Source organism: Anoplophora glabripennis, unplaced genomic scaffold (genome assembly GCF_000390285.2).
Source record: "Anoplophora glabripennis isolate ALB-LARVAE unplaced genomic scaffold, Agla_2.0 scaffold156, whole genome shotgun sequence".
NCBI lineage: Eukaryota > Metazoa > Arthropoda > Insecta > Coleoptera > Cerambycidae > Anoplophora > Anoplophora glabripennis.
Genome location: NW_019416250.1, coordinates 380,983 through 408,682, shown reverse-complemented (window position 1 = coordinate 408,682; position 27,700 = coordinate 380,983). Strand labels below are relative to the sequence as shown.

The window sequence follows — 27,700 nt, the reverse complement described above, 5'->3', positions numbered from 1 at the left end:
CAAAGAACACTCCACAGTCCCCTTGTGGGTTGTTCTGTGTCGCCCCTGTTGTGCTTTCAGGGTTTCACAGTCCCGCGCAGCATTAATTGTTTCCCCCTGGGCAAACAAGTTAGAGAGGAAATTCCCTTTACAGTCCCAAAAGACAGTGGTCATGATTTTTCGGGCAGAAATAATGGTTTTTAACTTTTTCGCTGATGGTGAAGACGGATGTCACCAATGCATTGATTGACTTTTCGTCTCAGACGTTTCGTCGCAAGTCACAATACAGTAAAGGAATTGTTCACCTTTCAGTTCGAGGAATTCCCGTGAAGACGCGATTTTATTGGCCCTGTGTTGATCCGTGAGCTGTTTTGGTACCGACCTCGGATACAATTTTCGATAACCAAGTGTTTCAGTGATGATTTAATGCAGAAGAGATTACATCATCTTCACAAATAATTTTGATTTTGTTACAAATCTGGAACTGCCTCTTTCCCTTTGCAAGAAGAAACCGGATTAAGCTAACATGCCACTACAACAACAGTTCTCAACTAACTGAGACAAATAAGCGTGTTTTCTACTTTCAACACCTTGGCCTTGAATCCAATTTGTCGGAAATAAAAACCACAGCCTCGTATAAAATTAATTATAAATCTAAATTATTTCCAATACATATTTTTTTCAATACACAAAATACCTAAATAATCAGTGCGCCTGCCTATCTTGACTCACTTGTTTTTTCTTTAGACTATTAAAAGATCTCTCACAACTTGCACTGGAAGATGGTACTGTCATTGCTATATTATACAATTTATTCATTTCATGGAAGACTAAACTAAAATCTTATAAAAAAAGTACGAGATCTGTTAAAGTCGTTATTGTGTGTGTTATTTGTTACTTATATCTTCCAGTAAGTTTACGCATTAATTTTGTTTCGTTTTCATTGAGTCTATATCACGTCCGTAATGGTTAGCTAAAGCAAATAAGTGTTCTACATCTAAAAAATGGTACTGGACTGTTAGTACATTAGCATTTTCATAAAATCTGTAACGTATTTTTAAATTAATTCGTTGAATTAGGGACAAATATTATGATTTGCTTTAAATTCTTTTTTTTTCAGTAATGCAACTCATTTGTTAAATTAGTTAGCAGATTTCTGAACCTTTTACAATTCGCTTCATTTAACTTAATATACCCATCATTATTTCCAGGATTTTCAAGACCTGCGATCTATAGTCTGTCGCTATTTTGGTATCTTTTTATTTTTTTCATTTCGTTTATAGTTTTGAAATGTTTGAACAATAAGAACGAGAGGAATTTAAAAAACTACAAATACCTATCGGCCGTAGCTTTTTAAGTCAAAAATGTACGAAAGTTATACGTACCACAAAGCAACGTCACGGGTGTATAACATTCCATTAAAATATACAGGGTGTTTTTAAATGAAGTAGCAAAAATAATACCAGTGAATGTAGAGTCAAAAATAAGAGGATTGAAGTAAAAATACCTTATATGAAAGTTGCACCCCTGAGGCGATATACCCTCTTAAATGAGGGGATTGTTTACATATTAATTTTTTTCTTTAACATGAGGAATGCTAGAGACACAAAACTTGGTATAAGCATCCTACTAATAAAGAGACAACTTACAAATTATTTATTTAAAAATATTTATTAGGAAGACTGATTTATTGCACAACTTTTTGACCTCTTGTAATTTTTCGATAAAACCGATAGTTTTCTAGTAAAAAAATTAGATGCATCATCGTTCACTAAAGGAGTAATTGTGAAAATTTGTAAAAATAAAGTAGGCGGATATCATAACAAATAAGTTGTTATTTATTATATTAATAAATTGACACTTTATGTCAATAAGCTGGTAATTTACTAATAACATTGAGAATAATTTGCTATTAATTAACAGAAAATGTTTGATAACTTATGACTATGGGACATGTATTAGGTAAAGTTATTTATCTGAAATAAAATTTAATACAAACGAAAAACAAGAAATGCAAAATTATATTTAAAGAATATTCTCGAAATAATTTCCATGTTGCTGTAAGCATAACCTAATACGTCTGTTGAAGTTATAAACAGTTCTTGGTTATTGAGAAGGTCATCTGCTGCCTGAAATATTCTTAAGCGTAGTTCTTCTAAGGAGACAACAGGAATGGCATAAACAATACTTTTTATGTGTCCCCCACAAAAAGAAATCCATAGGCATTAGGTCAGATGAACGTGCAGGCCAACAAACAGGGGCATCACGACCAATCCAGCGAATCGGGTAATTTAAATTTAACCATTCTCTAACGGCAAATGTACTATCTACAGGCGCATATACCACATCACCTGACGTGTAGCGAGGAGTACAAGTAATGTTGGAAGATTTTCGTTCAAAAATCTAAGATACTGGGTCGCTCCAAGTATTTGTGGAAGAATAAAAGGACCTATTAGAGTATTTCCTACAATTCCCATCCAAACGTTTAAACTGAAATTATGTTGACATCTTGAAACAAATATTTCATGAGTATTTTCTTCCGACCATGAATGAACATTATGAAGGTTTACTGCACCTACTCTAGGAAAATTTGCTTCATTGGTGAAAAGTATATTCATTAGGAAATTTAAGTCATGCCTGAAAATATTAATGTACCATTGACAAAAATCCACGCGGTTAGGTGAATCAGGGTCATTCAATTCTTGCACGAGTTGATAGTGAAAAGGCTATAAAAAATTTTTATGAGCTACATCCCACACTAGACTGTGAGAAACTTGCAGTTGCCTGGACACCTGTCTTGTGCTTGTACTACAGTTTTGTTCTAGATGTTCCAGGATAGCTTCCTCAGTTTCAACAGTTCGGACATTACGCCTTCTTCCGGCACCTTCACGATTGGGTTGAATTTTACTAGTTTCGCGAAGCCTTCTTTCCACCTAGGAATTTATCGGTTTGGATATCTTTGGTGGTATAATCTTACTGCAGCGTTACTATTTTTTCTGGATTCGAAAAACACTTGGAGCATGTCGACATATTCGTCATTGGTATAAATATTATTTGCCNGTATTGTATTGGCCGTTGCTAGGCGGTTGCTAGGAAAACTGTGCGATTTTTTTACCGTATGTAATAGGAATCTTACATTGATCGCAGACGGTGTGTTTTTAAGTATTTACAGTAGTGGTCGTAGGTAAAGTTATTTATCTGAAATAAAATTTAATACAAACGAAAAACAAGAAATGCAAAATTATATTTGAAGAATATTCTTGAAATAATTTCCATGTTGCTCTAAGCATAACCTGATACGTCTGTTGAAGTTATGAAGTTGAAGTTCTTGGTTATTGAGAAGGTCATCTGCTGCCTGAAATATTCTTAAGCGTAGTTCTTCTAAGGAGAGAACAGGAATGGCATAAACAATACTTTTTATGTGTCCCCCACAAAAAGAAATCCATAGGCATTAGGTCAGATGAACGTGCAAGCCAACAAACAGGGGCATCACGACCAATCCAGCGAATCGGATAAATTAAATTGAACCATTCTCTAACGCCAAATGTACTATCTACAGGCGCCCCATCGTGCATATACCACATCACCTGACGTGTAGCGAGGGGTAATCGAGTAATGTTGGAAGATTTTCGTTCAAAAATCTAAGATACTGGGCTGCTCCAAGTCTTTGTGGAAGAATAAAAGGACCTATTAGAGTATTTCCTACAATTCCCATCCAAACGTTTAAACTGAAATTATGTTGACATCTTGAAACAAATATTTCATGAGTATTTTCTTCCGACCATGAATGAACATTATGAAGGTTTACTGCACCTACTCTAGGAAAATTTGCTTCATTGGTGAAAAGTATATTCATTAGGAAATTTAAGTCATGCCTGAAAATATTAATGTACCATTGACAAAAATCCACGCGGTTAGGTGAATCAGGGTCATTCAATTCTTGCACGAGTTGATAGTGAAAAGGCTATAAAAAATTTTTATGAGCTACATCCCACACTAGACTGTGAGAAACTTGCAGTTGCCTGGACACCTGTCTTGTTCTAGATGTTCCAGGATAGCTTCCTCAGTTTCAACAGTTCGGACATTACGCCTTCTTCCGGCACCTTCACGATTGGGTTGAATTTTACCAGTTTCGCGAAGCCTTCTTTCCACCTAGGAATTTATCGGTTTGGATATCTTTGGTGGTATAATCTTACTGCAGCGTTACTATTTTTTCTGGATTCGAAAAACACTTGGAGCATGTCGACATATTCGTCATTGGTATAAATATTATTTGCCATAATTATTCTGATAATAAATTAATCAATTGGTACTAATTATTGGTTGATAGAAAGTGTCAATTTATTAATTGATAAATAACAATTTATTTGTTATGACATCTGCCTACTTTATTTTTACAAATTTTCGCAATTACCCCTTTAGTGAACGATGACGCATGTAATTTTTATACTAGAAAACTTCGGTTTCATCGAAAAATTACAAGAGGTAAAAAAGTTGCGCAATAAATCAGTCTTTCTAATAATTATTTGCAAATAAATAATTTGCTTCTAATGAAATATTGCAATGGGGTTGACTGTTTCACTCCTTTATAAAATACGCCAATGATCAAACAAATATTGAAAAATTGTCTCTTTATTAGTAGAATGCTCTTACCAAGTTTCGTGTCTATAGCATTCCTCATGTTAAAGGAAAAAATTAAAATGTGAATTTCAATCTCCTCCTTTAAGAGGGTATATCGCCTCAGGGGTGCAATTTTCATATAAGGTATTTTTACGTCAATCCTCTTATTTTTGGCTCTACATTCACTGGTACCATTTTTGCTACTTCATTTAAAAACATCCTGTATGTATTATAGAACCACAAACCCTTCCGTTGGTGTGCTGAACCTTACTTTGCTGCTTGTCCAGTTTTTCATTATAAGTTGTAGTTGTTAATATAAATTAAATTGAATTACTATTTTATTGATATTAACTGAAAGTTCATAATTAATTCGACTACCGGAAATAGCTAAATTTCTTAGGAACATTAGTTATGTGAAGTTTGAACCCGAAAACATAATCTGAATATTTCTGAAACTATGCACGTAATAGCATGAGGGATATTGCCACGACGCCGTTGTTTGTACATGACTTTGCAGAACTATAGTTTTAGTTAGGGGCTATTTGCATACACCCCGAATTCTCCATCCTAAGAACGATCCTTGTCATAATAGCCCTCGCCCATTTCTAGACCTTTCCAAGGGTGCTTCCAGTAAATTAAGCATAATTAACATGTCATCTATGCATAATATTGTCTTTTAGATAGTTTCTGAATGTAAGAAAAATATTTCAAGACATTGGAAAAGATGGAAATACAGTTTGAGCAGTACCCTTTCTGTTTTAGAATTTATTCCATTTTAAACTTGTTTTTTTTTCTTCAGCATGAATTACTTGGTAATATTTACCTTACCATGCGTTATTTTTTGTTTTTACCCCAATTTTAGAGCTTACTGTACTCACTTTCACTATTTAAGAGAAAAACTGCTCAACAGCATCTGCTTTGGAAGACTCTGTATAAAGCCAAAACTAAATTTGATCTTTTTTCATTTCTAAGACATTCTTTTATCTACTTTATAAAACATTTCTAGACGTATATCGTAGGAAGCTTTAAACAGTTTAACAAAATAAAATTGGGAGACAATGTGTAAAGGGACAAATGTTTTTCAAAAATCATTTGTTTTATTTTATCTTAAGATATAAACAATTTAATAATTGCATATTTTCAGCAGATTTTGCAAACATGATGTAGCAAAAAATACTTAGGAAATAGAACGTAAAATCCATTTGTAATATCTAGCGATATTAATTCCTACTGTTGTGGTATCTGCATTGCACTGATTTTTATCCTGAAGAAGAGGTCCTACGATCACAATGCCTCTCAGCGTAGCAACGTTGTTTACTCGTGAAATTATACTGCTTCCTGAACTTCCGGTACACGCAGATTTCCCTGAAAAAAAAATAGAATTGTGTAATAAAAATAAATAAGTACTCGAAGAATATACATATAAATATGTACCTATACAAATATGTAGTTATACTTTATGCTGTATTATTACTCTCTCAATTTAAATTGTTGCAGAACTTGATGATATTCTGCTAATTTAAAAAGGTAATCAAAACCAATTATGACATAATTAAACTCAGCCAGTTTTATATAGAATGTTCCTTAATTCAACCAGCAACCCATTTTCAGTAGCTACTTTGATACGAGAAATGTCGATTATTTTATATCTCTTGAAAAACGTAAGTTATGGGTTTGTCGTATGAAGGTCATGGTAACTGAAAAAAAGCCAAAAAATGTATGATTTTCGAGTAAAATTTAAAAAAAGGACAATATTAAGGGGGCTGTACTGTTCAACAAATAAATACAAAAATAGAAGATATTACTATTTTAGATATAGATTAATTTAATTATATTTCTTATACAGGGTGTTAATGATAAGTTTTATTGGCGTATTCTACCGATGAAAATAATCAAGTTTTGGCCTATAAAAATTTTTGGCACGACGCTTCCCTACTGAGATACGGGGTGTTAAGGTTTCAAATATTTATATTATTTTTCCTGTAACTTCACTGGCATAAAAGATTTATAAAATTTGGGGGATGAAATTTTTTTAGTAGTGACTATTTTTTAATGGATAACTTATTCCAAAATACTCTCCATTGGTGTAGTTATTAGGGAAGTAGTAGTTGAAAAAAAATCGTACGCCACTGGTTTCATCAATAATTTTAAATGCTTTTAAAATGTACAATCAAATTGTGGCAATAAAGTATTCTTGTAAAGTATTCGTAAAATTTACTGGTCTTGAAATCAAATAAGAACATACCTAAGTACCTACGTTGCTATTTACTATTTTGTGTTGATTGTTAAATGTGTAACAATAAATCCAATAATTAATATTTTTGAGATATTTCAAAATACTATACAATGCCATTGTTTTGTGTGTTGCAAAAAGGAAAAATCATATAAATATTTGAAACTTTTAACACCCTGTATCTCCGTAGGGAAGCGTCCTATCAAAAATTTTTATAGGACAAAAGTTGATTATTTTTATCGGTAGAATACGCCATTAGAGTTTGGCAAAACTAATCATTAACACCCTGTATATTACATGTTTCATAAGCATGTGTTCGTGACCAGTAATTTTGTTTTCTTCGTGTTGGCAGTTAAATTTAAAGCAATAAGATCCAGAATACATTTAAAAAAACATTCTGTTTTTCACCGGTTGTGATGAATGTAATTTTTCACGAGATTCTATTCAACCAATCAGCGGTCATTGTTCAATGTAAACGAATTATTAATATTGGCGACTCCAAAATTTAGGGAATTTTAGTTACTAGTACCAGTCCTGTAATATTGGTTGCCTATGCTTGGCGGTCACGTGACTACATTTATGAAGGCTCTGTATAATCTATAAATTTGGTTACATTATTTTCCCTATTGTTTATTATGTAATGTTAAAGAGACAAGGAAATAAGGAAATCAACATTTTCATTACCAAGTAACTATATACGTCACCAACAGTCAAAATTGTTTAGCAAAATTGGTTCAACTGATTCAGGAAATATTAAGAGAAATGTCAATAGATCATTTTCTAGAACAAGCTACATCTTCGTAATGGCAGAAAGGATCCCCAATNAATAAACCCTTTAACATACCTACACTATTGGAAAAAATGATTTTTTTTTTGTCTTTTGGTCTCTATATTATTTTTATAAGGTCTTTGAATACGGCCCAACAGAAAAAGGGGTAAGGAATCGAGTATAGCTAGCTGATTGGTTGAATTAAATGTAGCGCACTGCAGTCGAAATTCTGTGAACGAAGCTTAAGCCCTTACTAGCTCCATCTCTCTCGCACACGTTTGAGCGATTGCCGTTTATATAGGCAAAATGACAGTTGGGCGAGTCCAGTAGTTTATAAGGTCTATGGTTGCCCCAGGGTTCAATGCTGAATCCTACTTCATTTCTAGTTTATGTGTCTGATGTAAGAAACTGTGCATCCACTTTCCCATGTAGACGACATAAAGCTCTTCTGATCACCTTGTTTGACTGTACAAAATGAACTTGATCCTATCAATCATTGATGCCTCTTGAACCATTCTAAATGTGTGAGGCATATATCCAAAAACAGGATAATAGTATAACTCCCTTAGCATTACCATTATAGAGCCATAGATAATCATTTACATTATTCCAATATTTCATCTAATACTGTTACTTTTTTAAAAATTTTCAGTAGGTACATCTCGCATCTTGAGTTTTTTGTAACTATAAGATCTCCTGTTTTAAAGCAAGACACTAGAAAGTATCCAAAGACGTGCTATTAAACTCTCCTGCCAAATCCTGTTTAACATCTCATTACCGAACGATATGATATTATAACCTTCCATCAACTCCTTGAAATCTAGAATTGATCACTATATAAATTTGCCCAATACGCAGTTTTTTTAAATAGTTATTTTTTACTTGTTTCATTAACTTAACTTGTGTATATTACGGTTACGTTGTGTTTATTTTCACGTTTAGATTTAACTAGCTTCAGCTTCTATCCTAGCCACCAATGTAATAACAGTAATGTTAGAAACTCTTCAACAATTGACTACAGATAAAAGCCATTAAGTTTGTTCAAGGTTCCGCTTCCACTCTAGCCACCAATGTAATAACAGGCTGCTAGAAACGCGTCAGTAACTGACTCAAGATAAAAGCCAATAAGTTTGTTCTAACTTCTCAACAATTAGAAGTTTGTGATTATAGAAAAGTGTTATATAGACATTATTATGAAGAAACTATAATGTGGTCTATATTGGTTCTTAAGTAATTATTAAAATACTGTGTTTCATGTTTTTACAAAAAATTGTTAATCTTGCTTGGCGCAGTATCACTGTTAAAAAGTTTCATTAGTATTAATTTTTTTAATAATATAATAACTCAACAGAACAAAATTATTAATAATAAAGGAGGATAATGATGACATAACAAAACAAAAATTAAATGATGCATGATATGAAGATCTCTTCTTTAGTGAAGACGAGTAATTACACTGAAGTGATATGAAAGTGACACAAGATCAACAAAATAATATAGGAAAAAGATGGGGAGAATTAGCATATATAAATATGATTAATAATATCAGTACTATCATAAAAAATACTGGTACTAAATCAGTAGCAATGAACTGTTTGAACTTACCAGATGGATATGAAACACACACAGAGTTATCTCCTAACAACGCAGCTAATTCTGGATTTTTCAATGCACAATCGCCTGTATCTACGTCATCAACAATAGTTTCCAGTGCTTGATTGCCGATTTTTTGATCGGCCTCAACGGCCTTACCAACCAACACTAACGAATCTATAGACCCGTCTGTGCCTTCTAAACAAATTGGCCTAACGTTGTCACTGATCTTCAAGACAGCATCCAGTTCCAGGATAGCCACGTCGTCTATCAAAATGTTAGGATCGTACCCTCGGTGTACAATTATATTCTTGACGCGGAGTGTGTCCTTTGCCCCAGCTAGGGTGACTGAAAGAATGTTTTCGGGTACGCTCTCGTCGTCGCTGCTGAATGTAACGCAGTGAGCGGGAAGTATTACATGAGAAGTAGAGATCAGGGTAGCTTCGCATATGTATTGGTCTTTACCATCCTTTGTAATCGAAACGGCTGCCTGCCATGGGTATACGTCGGATCGTTTGAGTCCGCACTCGAATGTAGGCTTATAGGAGGGAGGTTTCGTTCTTGATAAGATGGAGGATAAGAATTGTATTGAATTATCGTCACCCTCGAAGAGGTCTGTGCGCAACCTAAAAATCAAATAAAGGATTAACTCAATAAATTAATTATTTTAAATATAGTTCCGCATAACAACCGACAGAGATCATTTGGATATAGAGGCATCCAAAAAGATGTAATCTAACTGACTTATACAAAGTGTCGCCCTAGAGGAGTTATAGGCCTCCAAAGTGAAACCCCAAATTTCGAAAAAAAAAATAGTATGTCTGCAACGCTTTAACTTAAGGTACCAAACCGCATACAGTTTAGATACACTAAGAGTTTTGAATTTACCATGAGAACAAAGTTATTGAGGTATCGCAAGATGAAGATGGGAATTAGTGGACATCCATTCGGATTTTTTACAGAATTCAATTGTAAAGCTTTGATAAATATTACGGTTTTCAAGAAAGAAAGCAATTACTCGAAGTGTTTTATTCTAGCTCTATGAATTAAAATCGCCAAAAAGTCAATAGTGGGCTATGAATTTATCACTCAAAGACAATTAATAGGTACAGAGTTAACAATAGTTTTTATCAAACAAGTACAATGTTTAAAATTAGCGCATACTTATAACATGAAAATTGATTTCAGCGAAAATGGCTTAGTGAGAAAATAAAATTGTTAAGCTAACAACGTAATTTAAATTACAAAAAGAAATTATGAGGCTATAAGATAGATAAACTCTTCAAAATTATCATAAATCTATTCTTTGCCGAAAATGAAAATTCACTTTGTCACTTTTATCAATAATACCAGCCCAAACATTATTTTTAAAGTCACGGTGAAAATGTCAGAGTTATTACATAAGGGTTGATATCCGTATAATGGTGGTTATCCGAATAATGCTGATAATTGTGGAAACACATAAGGTTGATATCCGAATAATGGTGGTTATTGTGAAGATTGGTCATTTCGTTGAAGGTTAAACAAACCTCTTCTGTGAAAATAATTCTTTTTATGAAAATTGATGATTTGATTTAAAATAAACTGGCAGAAGGTAACTTGCTAACCTAAATCTTGAGGCAACAACTCTTGAACTTTTCGTGTATGGTAGGGGTGCAATAAATTATTTTAGCCAATAAGTCCAATACCATAGTTCGCCGAGATAAACTTCTTGTGCTTATATGTGGTACATACTCAATAGTCCGCAACTTATACTAAAAAACCTGTTTCCTCCTGTCTGGAGCTTTCCTTTTAACACTGAAAAATGTTTCTCTGTGTGAAACGGTATTAATACTCTTTCACAATTCTTCAATAGTCTCTTTCACAAACTTTGCAGTCATTTTCTAAACAATAATGGTTGTCAAACGGTGACAAATTCGTAGACTTCGAATTAACCTTTTGGTGAATTATATTCACAGTCCCAGAATTCCCTACTTCGAATAATTAGTCCAAGCATTATAGAGAAATGCTTACAGAAATTATTACCTGGACAAAAAAAATATTTCAAATGACTATTTCAATTTTTATTATTTTTTTGTACTTAATCTGGGGTAGCTAAACACGAATATTATAGCATTTTCGCCTTAGAAGCAAAATAGACCCGTAAATGTTTAGTTTTCTTTCTTTAAAAGTCATGTTCATAAAATAAAAATTTAAATAGTAATTTGAAAATAACATACCCAAAAAAGTGCAACTTTTTCAAAGTCATTTTTTGATCCTTAAAATTAATAATAATCGTCAACATTTTTAACAGCATGATAATATAACTCTTTACGAAGAAAATAAACCGAAAATCGTTACTGTAGGGCTATCCGCTGAGAAGATCTAGCCAATTTTCGAGAGCGCCTTTTTTTCAAAAAATCGATATATCTCGAAAAATAATTAATATTTTTAAATTTTTCAAAAATGTACTTTTTTGGCTTGCCGCGGGCTATGCTTGCAGTAAATAGCAAATATGGGCACGTAAACGTAAACGAGTTATAGAAGAAGAGAAAAGAGAAGATTTTTAACGGTTTTCTCGATATATCTCGAAAAGTAACAAAGCAATCGATACTTTCAAAAAATCAGTCGATAGATCTCTTTAAAACCTACAACTTTTCTATTTAAAATTTTTCAATCCGTGCTATATTTTTTTAGTTATTTTAGAAAAACCGTTTTTTTCATCTTTGCGATTTTTTTTAACCATGTTGGCCGGATCGAGTTTAAAGAACAAGAAACTCAATTTAAAATTTAATTTTCTATACGGTCATATTTTTTTTGTCCAAGTAATAATTTCTTCAAATTGAAAGTGGCAAGGTATATCAGAATTTGTCAAGAGCAAGAAAAATTTAGAATCGAATTTTTATTAATACATACGTTGGAAAATTGATCAAAGTTAATAGTAGATTTCTACTAATTACCATCTTCCGATATCTTAATGACCTTGAACTCATAGTCGATGTATCTTAATGTATCTAAATTGTACACCAAATTTGATACATCAAGTTAAAGCCTTTTTGTATATAGCTAAGTTTGGTTAAATTAAATCAATTTGGACACTTACACAAGCACCTGTATTGGCTTTTGCGCGGGACTTCTATTAAGAAATATACACGGTGTGTTCCAGTGAAAAGCTGACCGATTTTATTGACAAACTAACTGCAGTATTATTTACATACAGGGCTTACGATGATTTCTTCTGTAGTTCCGATAATATCAGTAATACAAAATAACGTTTAAAATAAAAGTTGCAGTAAACCAATCTATGTCATAGACAGGCTGTTCCATTTCTTCTGGGTGTTACCTATCTTGACTGTTTCAATTAGAACACTCTGTATATTATTGTATTTTTAATTTCTCCTTTAAATTAATGCTTATTTGGAAAAGCAAATACTGGGTTTTAATCGTCCCGTCCTATTTAATGTTTTTTGAAGGCGTTTGCGGCGATCTCGAAAATGCTAAATATCATAAAAAATTTGTTTAACAAAAAGGATCTAACTTTTGCTTTGCTTACTTATATCAGAGAATTACAAAAGTAATAATAAAAATCATGTTACGTTGGTATTTCTAATGTCTGCTATTACCTGTTACCTTTCCAATTTTCAATTAAAGCAGATCAGACTGAACACAATATTCTTCTAGAAGAAGAATGCGTTACTTAAAATTCGTTACGTAACCGCTCAAATTAAACATCTTTCAACTTACGTGTTATACGCGGGGCAGATTGTCTTGGCGTTCAATCGATACTCTATTAAGTTGGGAAATTTATCGCCATCATATTTACCAGTTATTTTGATGTTTGAAATGGATCCAGCTTTTAACAGGATATTTTTGTTCTTGATTAACGCTTCGTTTTTCCTGTCTTTTGATAGAACTACTTCATAACCCTGAAATATAAAATATCGTTAGAACAATAGAATCAAAATAAATAAATCTAGAATAATATAATAGAAAACTATTAAATTAGTTAAATATCAATATGAATTAACAGTGGAGAGCAAATAATGGAGATACAATTAATCATTTTCCAGTAATAAAGAGTGTTGTTATGTGGGTTGCTTTAAGGAAAAGAGTTTCTGTGAATATACAGGGTGGCCAAATAAAAACGAAACAGAGCCATTTTCAGGAACTGCGTCAAGATTGTAGAAAAACGCCCAGACCCGTCGATTTCAGATTAAAGGGGGTATTTTTGGTATTTTTGACTCCGCCACTTTCATCCCTAAGCAAGGGTAAGCATCACCCCAAAATACTTAAATGGCATTGGGGGTTGAGTAATATTTCTTTTGAAAGCTCTTACAACAGACTCTTTACAACAGCTCTTTACAACAGACTTTAAATTTTATAATTCCGCTCAATACTTATTAAGAATTTTATTTTAAAGTTGAAACTTATGCACAAACAATTAGTATCGGTAAAAATGTTAGTCATTCGATTTAAGTACGCCAATAGTATAAATTTAGTATTTCTTGCGTTACATTGGTTTTTGGCGATTTGTTTTCACTTTCGTAAAAAAACACAATTGTAAAAAACAGAATTGAATTCTATACACACACAATGAACGTAGAATTAGTGGATTTATAGTTTATTTAATTGTGTTTTTAAAAATTAAATACTATGGTTTATTCCATTGCGGAAAGGGTAGATATCGTTTCTCTTTACTTTATGAACAATAAATGTGCGAATAGAACAGCTCAGCTATTTAATGAACAACATCAAGATCGACATGTCAGGAGGAAGTATGTTCTAGAGTTAGTAAAAAAAATTCAAGAGACAAGGAACGTAGCCAATAAAAAACGAGAAATTGAAAAACCTATAGTTAAGGAAGCTAGTGAAGTTGCAGTTTTGGGACAAGTTCATCTTGATCCTACATTAAGAACGAGGCAGCTGACATCTATGTCTGGGATCAATCGAACTAGCATTCAAACCATTTTGAAGAAGAATAAATTCAATCCATACAAAATACATTTAGTCCAGGAACTTCATGAGGGAATAATGAGTGAGCGAGCAGGGAACGATCCACAGTTCCTTTTTAACATCTGTTTTTCTGATGTATGCAGTTTTTTCTTGAACAGGACGATAAATCGTCACAATTGCCGCTATTGGTCCGATTCAAACCCAAGAGATTTTCACGAGGTGCATACACAGCAACCGGAAAAATTAAATGTATGGACTGGAATGTTCGGTGACCGGCTGGTGGGTCCTTTTTTTCTACCTGGTAATTTGATTGGCCAAATGTATTTGCAATTACTGGAAGACGCTGTTGACCCTGACTGATATTATTGAAAATGTTCCAGAGTATGATGAAGATCATTTGATTTTTCAACAGGACGGTGCTCCTCCGCATTATGCGTTAATTGTCCGTCAGTATTTGGACCATCGTTTTCTACGGAATTGGATTGGGAGAAGAGGCAGCATTGAGTGGCCTCCACAATCACCGGATTTATCGCCCCTTGATTTCTTTTTGTGGGGATACCTAAAAAGTAAAATCTATAAAACATAGCCAGCGTCGCTGGAAGACTTGCGTCAAAGAATCGTCGACGAATGCCGTCGAATCACTCCGGAAATGTTTCAGAATGTGCGCGAACGTTTCGAACAAAATCGTTATTCTTGTATGGAAGCGGACGGTCATCAGTTTGAACATTTAATCAACTAAGTAGTAGTAAGTAAGCAACTAAACATAATTTAAATTTTAAAATGTAAATTTTTTTCAGAGTATTGGGCTGAATTATAAAATATAAAGTTTGTTGTAAAGAGAATTGTAAGAGCTTTCAAAAGAAATATTACTCAACCGCCAATGCCATTTAAATATTTTGGGGTGATGCTTACCCTTGCTTGGTGGTGAAAGTGGCGGATTCAAAAATATCAGCAAAGAATGTTCCCCTTTAATCTAAAATCGACGGGTCTACGCGTTTTTCTACAAGTTTGACGCAGTTCCTGAAATTGGCTCTGTTTCGTTTTCATTTGACCACCCTGTATATTATAAATGACCTAGTTATTTACGATACACATCTACGCAGGTATATTTGAGTAGATGAATTGGACTGATGACGTTTAAATAAAGGTAAAAATTCTCTGAATATGGAATTATTTACGACTGATCGAACCTAAAAGCTTTGATGCTGATTAATACGGTGTTTCATGAATTACTGACTATTCTGTAAGGCAACGAGCTTAAATGAGCTTCATAACGACCTTCAATTTAACTGCCTTTTCCCTATTATACATACAGGGCTGGAAAATCCACATGGTCCATCTGCCTTTACACGAGAGCGACAAAGTAAAGTAAAGAAATCCGTGCGATAGACAAGGATGGCTATAGTGAAGAAGAAGATAATCTGAATACTCACCGTCCGTTTCGGGTTAGAAGTGGGACTGACTATTCAGATTATGAAACGTCTTCAATGTAACCATCCTTGTCTATCGCACGGATATCTATGACTTACTTTATCGCTCTCACGTAACAGCCGATGTACCATGGGGACTTTCTGAACCTGTATATAGGCTGATGTCTTACGGTGACGGCCCATTAGAATATTTCAGAGACTACTTCAATTTCAATTTTGAAAATTTAGTCATTAGTGTTTTCGGAAGTGCTCTCTTGATTAAATAAAACAATGCCATTATAGCACTTCCGGTTATAGCTGTCAACTTCGTTATCTTAAATGGAAGATCCTACATTTCATTACATTATCAACAAGATAAATTTAAAATACGTAAAATATATTAAAGCTTCAGTTAACATTGTATACTTCTGAGTATCTGAAGAAATTAGTTGAAAAGACTCTTACGTACACTCAGGAAACAAACTTAATCTCCTCCTCGAGATTAGAAGATGGATTTTAGCCTATTGATATATAATTTACTATTTTGCAGCACGTGGAGTAAAGTGCTGTTACAAAAGGTATCAATTTTGTTTGTTTGCTAATGTGAACAATGAGACGGACCCTCTTATCTCTTATCCTTTATATCTAATGCTGTTACAGTGACTTGGTGTCTGGATCTGAGATTTCTAACATATAGTGAAATGAACACACTGTATTTCAAGACATGACACAGAGTAATAGTAGAGAAAAAATTCATGAAATTATAACGTAGACTACAAGGAAGACATAAATTACTTTTAAAGTAAAATAAAATCCCAATTCATAGTTATATCATATCAAAATTAAAATATTATCATTCAAAATTTAACTAATACATTTTAATAGAGAAGCATGTCCAAAAAGATAAAGGTTAGGATCGAAGTGGAAGCATGAAAGCACAAGAAAAATGCCACAAGAAAGGCCAATTTAACAATTTTGCAATTAAATAAACGTTAAATAAATTAGTACAAAACAAAATTCAAATATTATAGTATCAGAAAAACACATAGGCTAGAAGTTTATTATAAAAATTGTCATTCAGAATTCCATATAGAAATTTCTTGTAAACTAGTTTTAAGAAGTAATAACTACTACGCAGTTACAAAATACAAATTACGCCGTAATTTATTAAAAATAAAATGACATCGCAATATGTTGGAGAGAAAGTGCGCAGTAAGAAAACAATATCTCATGGATACAAGTGACCAAGAAAAAAAGGACAAATCAGAAAATTTACCTTCTAACGGAAAACAACACAGCACCGTTTCGAAGTAAACAAGTTGGAAGAGAAACTAGTTGGTCCCAGATACAGGTTAGGGGTGCATGTTATCCTGTAGCTCTCCAAATAACATCGTAGAAAATCAGGACGCAACCAACTCACAAAAAAAAAACCTCCACAGGAGACAGAACAGCTGTCCATCCCCGACTAAAAAGCGAGGTTAGAGTGAATATTGGACATTCCAATGCTGAGATAATGGAAAATGTAAGTCCAGTTGCCTAAGCATACTCTCCAAAACATAAATTAGAGTGTTTACAAAGTCGAATTAAAAACCATTTTGTGAAATCAGAAACTTATTTCAAACCATAGACAATATCAGTGAATAGAAATTAAAATCATATTTTAGAACATTTCATAGTATAAGAATTAGTTAAGTTTATGTGTTCTTAATTTAAGTTAATTTGTTTCGTAATACATTTAAAAACAATACAAATTGGTTAACCAAATATTTTCAAAATTAAATTAGGCAGAGTTAAGAAAATTTTATCAGTTATTTATTCATGTAAAAGTTCATAACATATCTAGTTTCTGTGTTTCTTTAAAACATTGTTCGGATTTTAAAATGAATAATTAATAAATGTCACATTGTTAAAATCGTTAAAAATTTGCCTTCATTCATTGCTTCCTACTCAAATCTATAGTGATAGTAAATTTGAATAATATTGAACCGCTTCTCTGAGATAAGAACTCATGCTAGTATTCATAATAAGTGTTTTTGAGGGTCAGTGTATCATTGATTACTAAACATTCCTATCTACACTGTAATAAAGTGTACACTGTAAATGTTATTTATGCAAGATATAGCTGCCGGAGGAGAGATAAGCAAAACCGAGGTAAGAAAAGTTTAATTCGATGAAATTTGTCATTGTTATTGCTTAACTTTATCCTGAGAACCTGCATCCAATAAAAATTAATTTCAACACACACAGATTACATTCTACACAACAAAAGGCGCCCAAACGAATATTTAATCATTAAACATTACAAAAATTATATACTATACTACATAACAAAAACAAATACACTAACAAAAACATAATACACAAACTAAAGTAAATATAAAAATAATAATAGATATGTCAAACCAGTACATATATAAATTAATATGATTTTGGTTATTAACTTCTGGAGTGTCACAAATAGCAAGACTGTAATGTGATTTAATCCCTCGTCCTAAGGCAAAAAATGTCAATCATCTGGATTAATAGATTCCTTTGATATAGCTAAAGTGAAAGAGTAATTAAGATATTTAGGGTGTTATATAGATAATAATGCACGGAGGTTGACAGTGGACTTGCTTAAGCTACGTCGGTCTGTACGCAGTACATCGACCGAGGGCATTATTATCTGATAACACCCGTGGTACCTTCAACATTTAATACATTATTTAATGCAAAAAATATAGCTGGAGTGACATTTGTTTGACATTATAATTTTTATTATTAAATTATTTTATTTCTACTAATCGTAATAATTAATATAATATAATAATAATAATAATAATAATATTAATAATTTTTATTTTGTTCTACAACGCTATAGATATTCATAGATTTATCTTTGTTATTGTTCACATACAAGGTGCATAGAAACTATGAGCCAAAATGTAGTAAATGATTTCCTTCCCATGGATGCAGTTTGTTACCAGTAATAAATGTACCACAATGCAGAAAAACGTTTAACTGAAGAAAGGTTGTGACAAGATATTAATTTAAATATTGATATTATGTAACTTCATTAATTTTAAGCTTTCGAAAAGTATCATACCATTATTTTCAAATAAAAGTGGAATCATCCCCTAAATGTTTTGGTTTAGTCACCCTGTGCAGAAATACGAAAACATATGTAAAGCGGTACTAACTCAACCTCAAAGTCTTCGATAAACTCGGACATCTTCGAATAAAATACGTACTTTATGTTTTACACTTCTGGGACAAAATTGACGATCAACCATTACTATTTGAACATCAAATAAAACATATAAAATATAACACTTCTTTTTTTAACTTTGGGAATTTCGTTCCGTAAATTCGTCCTAAAAAGGATTAAAAAAATTAAACGGCGAAATCCTTAAATAAAATTTTTCCATTCCTCCTCTAAAAAGTTATAAAAACCGTTTTATTATTATTCTTAAAACCTAAAACAAATTAAAAAATCAATCCTGACATGGATTGTTTTTTCCTTGAAATTTTTAATTTAGAGAAAAATAAGTTTTAGTTTTTCGGTTTAGGTTCAACTCGGTTCAACGCAACAACTCGGCATCGAAATATTTGAAAACCTTCTTCCCATATTTATTTAGCCATACCCATATACAGATTTGGTCGCCCAGTTGAAGAATGCGCGCGTGGACAAACGGCGCACAAAGACAGCCGCAGTGGGCGACCGGCGATAAATTTCAGTTGTCGACAAATTGCCTAGCAGTGCAGTGCAGCAATGCGCAATTTGGTGTTTAAGGACTTGGCACAGTCGCAATATGTTTTCGTGCGAAATGACGCCGTCCGTGGCCCGTTGCAGCCACCTTATGACGGACCCTTCGAGGTACGAAGTCGGTCCACTCACAATTACGTAATTGTAATAAGAGGGAAAGACGTACAAATAAACATTGAACGTTTGAAACCTGATCACACCCTTGTCGAAGAAAACTTAGAACAAAGCAAGACGGAACACGAAATAGAAACTCCCGATGACGACATCAACGATAGCCCCGTACCATCCAAGGCAGCCGAAAACCAGCAAACACGCGCAGGCAGAGAGTACGATTCCCAGATCGTTTGCAAGTCGGATTAGATTAATTTATTTTATTTTAACGCCGAACGTTGTCATTGGAAAGGGGGGTAATGTAGCGGTATGCTACAATTACATTTAGTACCTGCCCCAATAAATATATTTTGCTTTCTGGGAATTTACGAGCGTTATAAATTATACTTTGAATTATACGAGATTATCCCAAATAAATGTATTTAGCAAATGAGATTAGAATAAGTAGGCTGTAAACATAAATTAGTTGTTGTTTATATATTGTACATAAGCACAAACCGAGTAGGCAATGACCCGAATAAGTGTTAATTAGGATAAGGTCACGAAAGTAGGTACCTGGGGACAAGGATAAAACCGAAAACATTTCGAGGCATCAGGGAGAAGTCTTGAAGCCTAGTTCCTGCTCGGTTGTGTCTCGTGTTACCAGCGAAATTAGTAGAATAAAGTTTTACATGCTACTTAGAGTTTTTCACCTCACTTGAAGACTAAACCACTATAGGTGTAATTCAGGTAATTTTAATTTATTACGGGCACCTTCTATTAATCATCCATATTACAATTGCAAAAGAAATGAGAGGGATATTTTGTTGTCAGCGTTTCATTTAAATATTTACGATTGTTTAAAAAAGGAAGAAATTGAAAAATCATATAATGAAATTATAAATAGAATTCACATATTAACTAAAGTTTTAATGTCCACAATTTTTCGTGTTATTAAACAAGGTGTTTTAGATCATTGCGTAAAGAGGAAGCAGAAGCGTTTTTATACATGTTCAACTGACTTCGGAAATACTATACCACGTTCGTGTCAATAATAATTTTTTATTTAATTTAGCCTACATAAAACCATTTTGTTTTTTCAAGCGTTTCTGAAACATCCTGTATAATGCACATTTCCGAAAAAATATAAAGTTTGGATTATTTTAACATACACAATCATGAACGAATTTTTTTTATATATATTTTAAAATTAGTTCCGAAGCATTTATAAATTCTCTAATAATGTTGACAAAAACTTAACATATTTATTATCTATTAATAACATATTTTTAATTTATATAATGCAAAAAGATACTCATTTGACTAAGCAGCCAATGAGTTATGAAGTAAAAAAGAAACAAAGATTACGATAAATAAACAAGTTAGTTTCTTACTTTGATGGATTAACTAAAATGATGACTGATGAAGGTTAAACGCTAGCGGCACTCATTTATGTTTTGTGATTAATACTCGCTAAAAGAAAAAGCTTGTAATAAATCCTTATTATTTTCCCAAAAGAAAGGCACATAAACAGATCAGCAGATATCAATTATTTAGTTTAGTTTAAGAATTAATTCCATTTTTTTAAATAAAGCCACTTGAAAAAATATATATTTAGTAAACTGTTGCGGTTAAACTTCTTGTTAATACATTCCCAGAGAGTTTAGTTATGGCTAATACATAGCCTTCCCTTCATAAAAGATTACAAGTCATGTGACCACCGAGTTTAGGCAATCAATATTGCACGGCTAGTATGGTCAACTAATATCCCTAAATCGTCACTAATATTAACGATGCATTTACAATGAACAATGACAAACCATTACGTCTACGCCCGGGGCAATGCGATTGCTGACTGGTTGATTAAAATCTCGTGATAAATTGTATTTTAATGTAATCTTGATTTTATTGTTTTAATAATTTTCAATTTTACTGAAATTTAATTGTCAACTTAAAGTAATTTTACTATTCCAGATAAAATTACTAGCCAAAAATCATTTTTGAAGGCTCTGTAGAAACAAGAATATGAATTTATTAATTTCTCGTGCTAACTGTATGATAGGTTGTGTACCTACGTACAAGTCATATTTCTTAATCAAATACTTGAGGGTATAACGATGACGTGGACAAAAATAATATATGGAAATTTCTGAATTTTTCCACTACATTAACAACTATACTATTAATCACTAGAGCTACACCGACAAACCCAGCACTGCGTACATTCTGACTTGCAAATCCTTTTGCAGGTTTGCATAAATTAATTTACAATTTAAATGCGCCGTCTGTTTTTAGATTATAGTAAAGTGGTAAGTGGAACCATAACAATGAAACTTATACGTGTTACTCTACGCTTGCGGAAACTCACATTACATCTAGATATCCAAATACGACAAACCGCAGTGAATGTTGCAGTATTATCTCAAGAAAATAGAAGCGCATAAAAAAATGCACTGTTTGTAATGGAGTGGATGAGACGTAGCATGATGAATTTGTTTTTTCAACAAACCTTCAGTTTTTTGTCGTCATTGAAGAAATAAATTTGAACCACTTCAAAAGTGCCCGAATACCTTAAAGAAAATTAAAAGGTCGTAGTCACGAAGATAAAATTCTTACATCAGAATAAATCCTGTCCAAACGAACTTATTGGGCCGTTTTTCATTTCCTTTTAATATTGAAAAAGAAAAAAGAAAATTTTTTTATTTGTAATGATAGTTTTTGTAGCAATAGCAAACACAGATTCCTCAAGTAAAAGTAGTTTAATTTGAATCGACTTAGTGTAAAAGTGTTTGGTTTAAAAGTTAATATAAAGCCTTACGTTTGAAACGATTAATATTAGTCCAGATTTACAAACAATATTAATGGGACACCCTGTATATTGTATATAAATTTACATATTACTACATTGTATTGTATTAATATTTATAACTTTTAGCACATATATCTGAAATTCATCATATCATTTCTGAAAACGCTCTTATCGTTGCCTCCTACAGAGATAACTGAAGAAGGTAATAAGCCCATATTTTTGAAAAATGAGATTTCTACAGATATAAGTTTAAAAACGTAGTGTTTTCTTCTGGCAATATGGAATTTATGGGTTTAAAAACAAAAAATTATAAAATAAAATCACTTAAAACTATCAGGTGTTCCACAATTGAAGCGAGATTTAAATTTTGCGCCATTTGTGTTGCCAACGAAAAAAGAAGACAGCGTGACAGCTGACTGTTCAGGATTACTAAAAATGGAACGCTACACGAAAGTACAACTCGTTTTCATTGTTTAGCAATATTTAAAAAATAATGAAGGCTTGGAAGCTACAATTTTCGTACAAAATATAGGGGGAATAGTGTTTCAACTTCATCAACTGTGAAGAGATTAATTTAAAAATTTAGAAAGTCTGGATCAATGAGTGATCTTTCACATTCTAACCGTCCTTCAACAAGTCGTTCAATGCAAAATATCGAAGCAGTTCGTGAGATTGTTGCAATTCGGCACCGTGATGTTAGGAACTAGACATTTCTAGAAGCTTTCTACAGCGTATTCTCATGAAAGATTTCCATCTTCATGCTTACAAAGTTCAATTGACTCAATAACTGAAGCCTACTGACCACGCAAAGCGAAGAGAGGTCGTTGAATGGATTTTGGAACAACAAGGAGTGGATGCTGACAAAATCATCTTCAGCGTCAGGTTCATTTTTGTAGCATTTGGGGTCTAGAAAATCCACGAGTGTGGATCCAATAACAGTTAATGGTGCTCGCTATCGCGACATGATAATCCAGTTTTTTTGTGCCTAAATTGCAAGATATGGATATAGACGACACGTAGTTTCAACAAGATGGTGGCTGGCATGTGCCATACAGCCCGAGAAACAATTCATTTACTGCACGAATCATTGCTGGGCGTGTAATTCGCCGTTTTGGTGATCAGAATTGGCCACACAGATCATCCGCTTTAACGCGTTGTACTCTTTTTCTTTGCATTTTTTTTACGTCTAAGGTTTATGCCAACAAGCCCAACGCCACCCACGCCTTGAACGATGAAATTGAGCGTTGTGTCAACGAAATTCAGTCGCATTTATGCAAAATTGTCGTAGAAAATTTTGACAAAGGATTGCGTACGTGCCAGCGAAGCCATGGAGGCCATTTATCCGATATGCTATTCCATACATAACCCTATACTGTATATTTTATGAATCAATAAAAGATTTACAATTTATAACTAAAATATGTGTTTTCTATTAAAATTACTTCTTGCGTGAGTTTTCGGACAACCGGTATGGTTCTTGCACCAAATATTTATAATTTTTTGTATTTTGTACTTTTTCTATCTACTTGTCCTAAATAGTAATATTTCTGTAAGTAATAAGTGTATATCTAATGTTTTGTATACAGAAAATCCTTTTGATCGTTACTTATCTAGTTTTTTTAATAATTGTAAATTTAAAAATATAATAAAGAAAAAATTACGCATTTGCATATCCCATTCTTGGGTCATAAAGATTACTTTTTAACTCTTAGTTTTGACATAAGTTAAATGACATAACAATAAAAAGTACTTAAAAAACTTATTCTTCCTTTCTTGAACAGTTTATAAATTGACACTAATCCCTTTCTTGCACAAGGGTCTACAATTAATTCTTTTGCTTCAGACACTGTTTTCTGTAATATGTATATTCTTAAATGTATGTTAGTTAACAATATCAGATACAACGACCTTACTCTACTTGCATTATGGAGTGCTACGTTTGATAACATTTGATAAATTGAAAATTTGATTAATGTTTGTAAAACAACGTGGAAAACAAGATTAAATTATTATTGAACCTAATAAAGGCCTTTGAAAGGATTTGGTAAAAGCATGGTAAAATTGTTATAAATTGCAAACACTGCAGCTGCTGTTTTTAAATCAGGACTTTGCTGCTGTTGCTGTTGCCAATGTACTGAGATTAACATTATTATAAAGAGTAATTGGTTTATATTTTAGCCACCCTTCAACGTCCTTTGAGCTTTCTTTTGAAGTTATAAGGATCGTATTCGTACAATTATAGAGAGCAAGGCTAGCAATTTTTATTTCCCTCAGTTTCGTGATCCGCAACAGTATTAGTAATAGCTCCGAACACCTTTTTATTTTCTTCTTTCAGGAAGCCTTTGAAATATAGCTTTCAACTTGAATTATAATCAGAATAGCATTCATTCTTTCCGTGTTCCCAAAAACTCAATTTTTTTATTATCCATTATTCTTTATCAACAACATATTTTTATGATACTTAACAAAAAATCAAATGCTTACTTAAAACATGCAGCTTGAACTTGGTTTGGGTCGATTGTCGGGCTGATTGTCACGTCGGCTTTGACTTCTTAATGTTTCGAGATACATGTCGTTCTCTTCTTTAGATTTTTTTTTCTGATACGTGAAACACCAAAATGTGTAAATCGACGACTTGGCAAGCAACCCGATAATTCTGCAACCATATTGTAATTGAAAGTAACAGACTATTTCATTAATACTATGTATTTCAAATCGCAAATAGTTTCGTACCATTACTGTACAATTTTTATAACATTTTTGATAATAGCTTGCCTTTGTTAAAGCTGATTTATTGCAAAGACTTAAACTAACCCATACTAAAGCTATTTTCACTATAAAGGTAGTGGCGAGTTTATTATTTCTTAATTATAACTAGTGTTTTTTAAGCTCTGTAAAAAAATATTATCTACCCTACTTTGCCAATAAAAGTGTAATTTTATTTAAAGTAATTACATATTCCAAAGTAATTACAGATTCCTGGGATAAAACGTAATTGGATATAAGTCAAGGTAAAGCTTTACTTTTGAAATGGTTTTTCATTACTATCTGAGAATCAGTACATGCTAATCTGATTCGAATTTAGTACACGTTGTAAAGGCGAGGGAAGTAATAAAATTAATCCTCAAACATTTCATTCCCTGCAGCAGTGACAGAAGGGAATGTGTGACCCACTATTTTAGAAAATATTTTCCCCGTTTCTGGGTCTTTTACTGAAAACTACTGAATTTCTGTATTATCGCTGTACCATAAATGTCTTTCAAAATTATCAGATTTAAAGTAAAACGAGAAGATTCAATTGTTGCCCCGAAAATATAAAAGTTTTAAGATATTAAAGTGAAAGGGAAAAGTTTGTATCAATTATATTTGTATGCACTTTTTTGTTCCTTTAAGAAATTATCGATTATTTAGGTTCAAAATTTTGATATCGTTTGTGGATTTCGAGTAAAATTTGCATTTTTATACACTATAGTAAAGAATTCTGATTCGTAAAAAATAATTTATAACTCCAGCCTCAAAGCAGGAAATAATGAAAAAACGACATATTAAAAAAAATAACTACACATTTTTAGTCTTAGTATTATCAATCAATAAAATAAAAAATCAATACTAGTATTTTAAATAAACAATATCAACTAATAATGACAAAGTCAACATTAACATTTTAAATAAACCTAAATTGATATTTGTAATCACATTAAAATTATATTAAAGTAAATGCTCAAAGTGACTTCCTTGTTTTTACAATTAAACGCAAGCATTAGTTCTTAGAAAATCAAAATGAATTTTATCCAATAATTGTGTATTACCTCTTATAACATTAATCTCATTTTATATTCTTTCCCATAATCCGTTTTCTGTATTTACTGAAAAGTTATAAACTGTTGTCTTCAATGCTTCCCTAAGGAAATAATTACGTGGGTTTAGGTCCGGGGATCGAGGTGGCCATTTTAAAGGGGCATTATTTCCTCTACCTATCCACCTGTTATTATAGTAACCTGTAATAACTGGTCTTTTAGTACTCTATTAACTCTTTGAAAGCCAATCGCTGCCGCTAAACGCCTTGTATTTCTTGGACCCTTTCCAAAATTTGGTCATGGAGCTGAATAGTTCCGACCGTACATTGTCCACGATTTAATGTTACAGGTAAAAAACGTCCTGTTTCCTGAAGGCGTCTCTCTGCATTAGCAAATGTTTTGTGATTTGGAATTCTTCGATTAGGAATTCTTTCAGCATATGTTCGAACAGTAGCACAACAATTTTCTTTACAATAACACAAAACTAATAACATATCAGTTTATTCAGCAAAAGTATAACTTGCAATAAAAAACAAACTAAGCTAAAATTAAATCACACCTAGCTTGACACTTAACCTTTTAATTATTATTGTTATGAATTTGTTTCTTTGTTATATGTCACCTCGTACTAGACTGTTCTAATTATCTAAACTGATTATATATTATTTAATGTGTAAAAAATGTAAACTTCACTCGAAATTCATAAACAATATCAAAATTTTGTAAGAGGCAAAAAATCTTCTAAAATAGTTCTTATCTTTAAAAATTCTGTCATCATTGGCGGATACACAAAAAAGTTACGGGATATCCAATGACGCACAGGCACTAGAAAGAGAACATCCGATATATGTGTTCTCACCAAATTCTGTATTTACATTGCCCTTATATAAAAAAAATATTTGTACCAAATTTAAAGTTTCTAAGAAAAACAGTTTTCAAATGATTTGGATAAAACTAGATTATCTGTTCTATATTTAGAACACTATATCTCAGTAGGCGTGCACTTTTGTATATAGGTAAGTTAGTCTAAATAGTCTTATTTTCATCCAAGGAACCTGTAGTCAAGCGTTGTCTATCCTTTTCAAGGACACCCGGTATATACTGCTTATTTAAGCAGTTTGTGCGTTTTCTAAATGTATATGTATTATTAAATTTTAAAATAATGCAATATAATATTTTTATTTCATACTGTACTGTAATGAGTTATTTCCCGGACCCATTTAAGTCCGGGAAATAACTCATTACAGTACTGAGTCCGGAAAATTTTTACTTCCCGGACTGCTTTAAAAAAACACAATATTCACATTTTTAAAAGATTTTATCTTTAAAACTACAAAATCAAGCCTATAAAAACTAATTATAATTATAATTAACAGTAACTGTGCAATGCGAATTTCCTTGCAGGCTGAATGCAGGAATACCTTTAGGGACAGAATCTTCACTAGACACGGTAGTGGTGGTGGATATAGTTTGTTGCTTGGTCTGAAGAACCTGTATAAAGTTTTCTCCATTTTGAATCATCCTTGCTGCTTTTGTTTTGTTTTCTAAGGAATCTTCAATGTATTGTTCCGCAACAGATGAGCTTCTCCATGCACCATGACGCTTCAGTGTTGATAAATCAGCTCCCGCATTCGCCAAAAAAGTGGCAGATGTTCTGCGGAAACAATGCCCCGTATATTTTTCTGGGTGTTCCAACTTCAAATATCCCGCAATTTTTTTTGGTG

The 27,700-nt window shown here is 32.5% G+C and overlaps 1 protein-coding gene across 1 annotated transcript in view; it reads right to left on the bottom strand.

Moving 5' to 3' along the window:
• Positions 1–5,662: 5,662 nt before the first annotated feature.
• The window catches only part of LOC108905655 (trypsin beta-like), a 42,482-nt gene continuing 20,444 nt past the window's right edge, over positions 5,663–27,700 (bottom strand). Inside the window, exons 3-5 of the mRNA XM_018708610.1 lie at positions 12,918–13,099; positions 9,207–9,820; positions 5,663–5,964 (exon numbers count right to left, since the gene is read on the bottom strand). Of these exons, the coding sequence (XP_018564126.1) occupies positions 5,777–5,964; positions 9,207–9,820; positions 12,918–13,099 (984 nt within the window). The 3' untranslated portion in view covers positions 5,663–5,776. The remainder of the gene's footprint in view (positions 5,965–9,206; positions 9,821–12,917; positions 13,100–27,700) is intronic.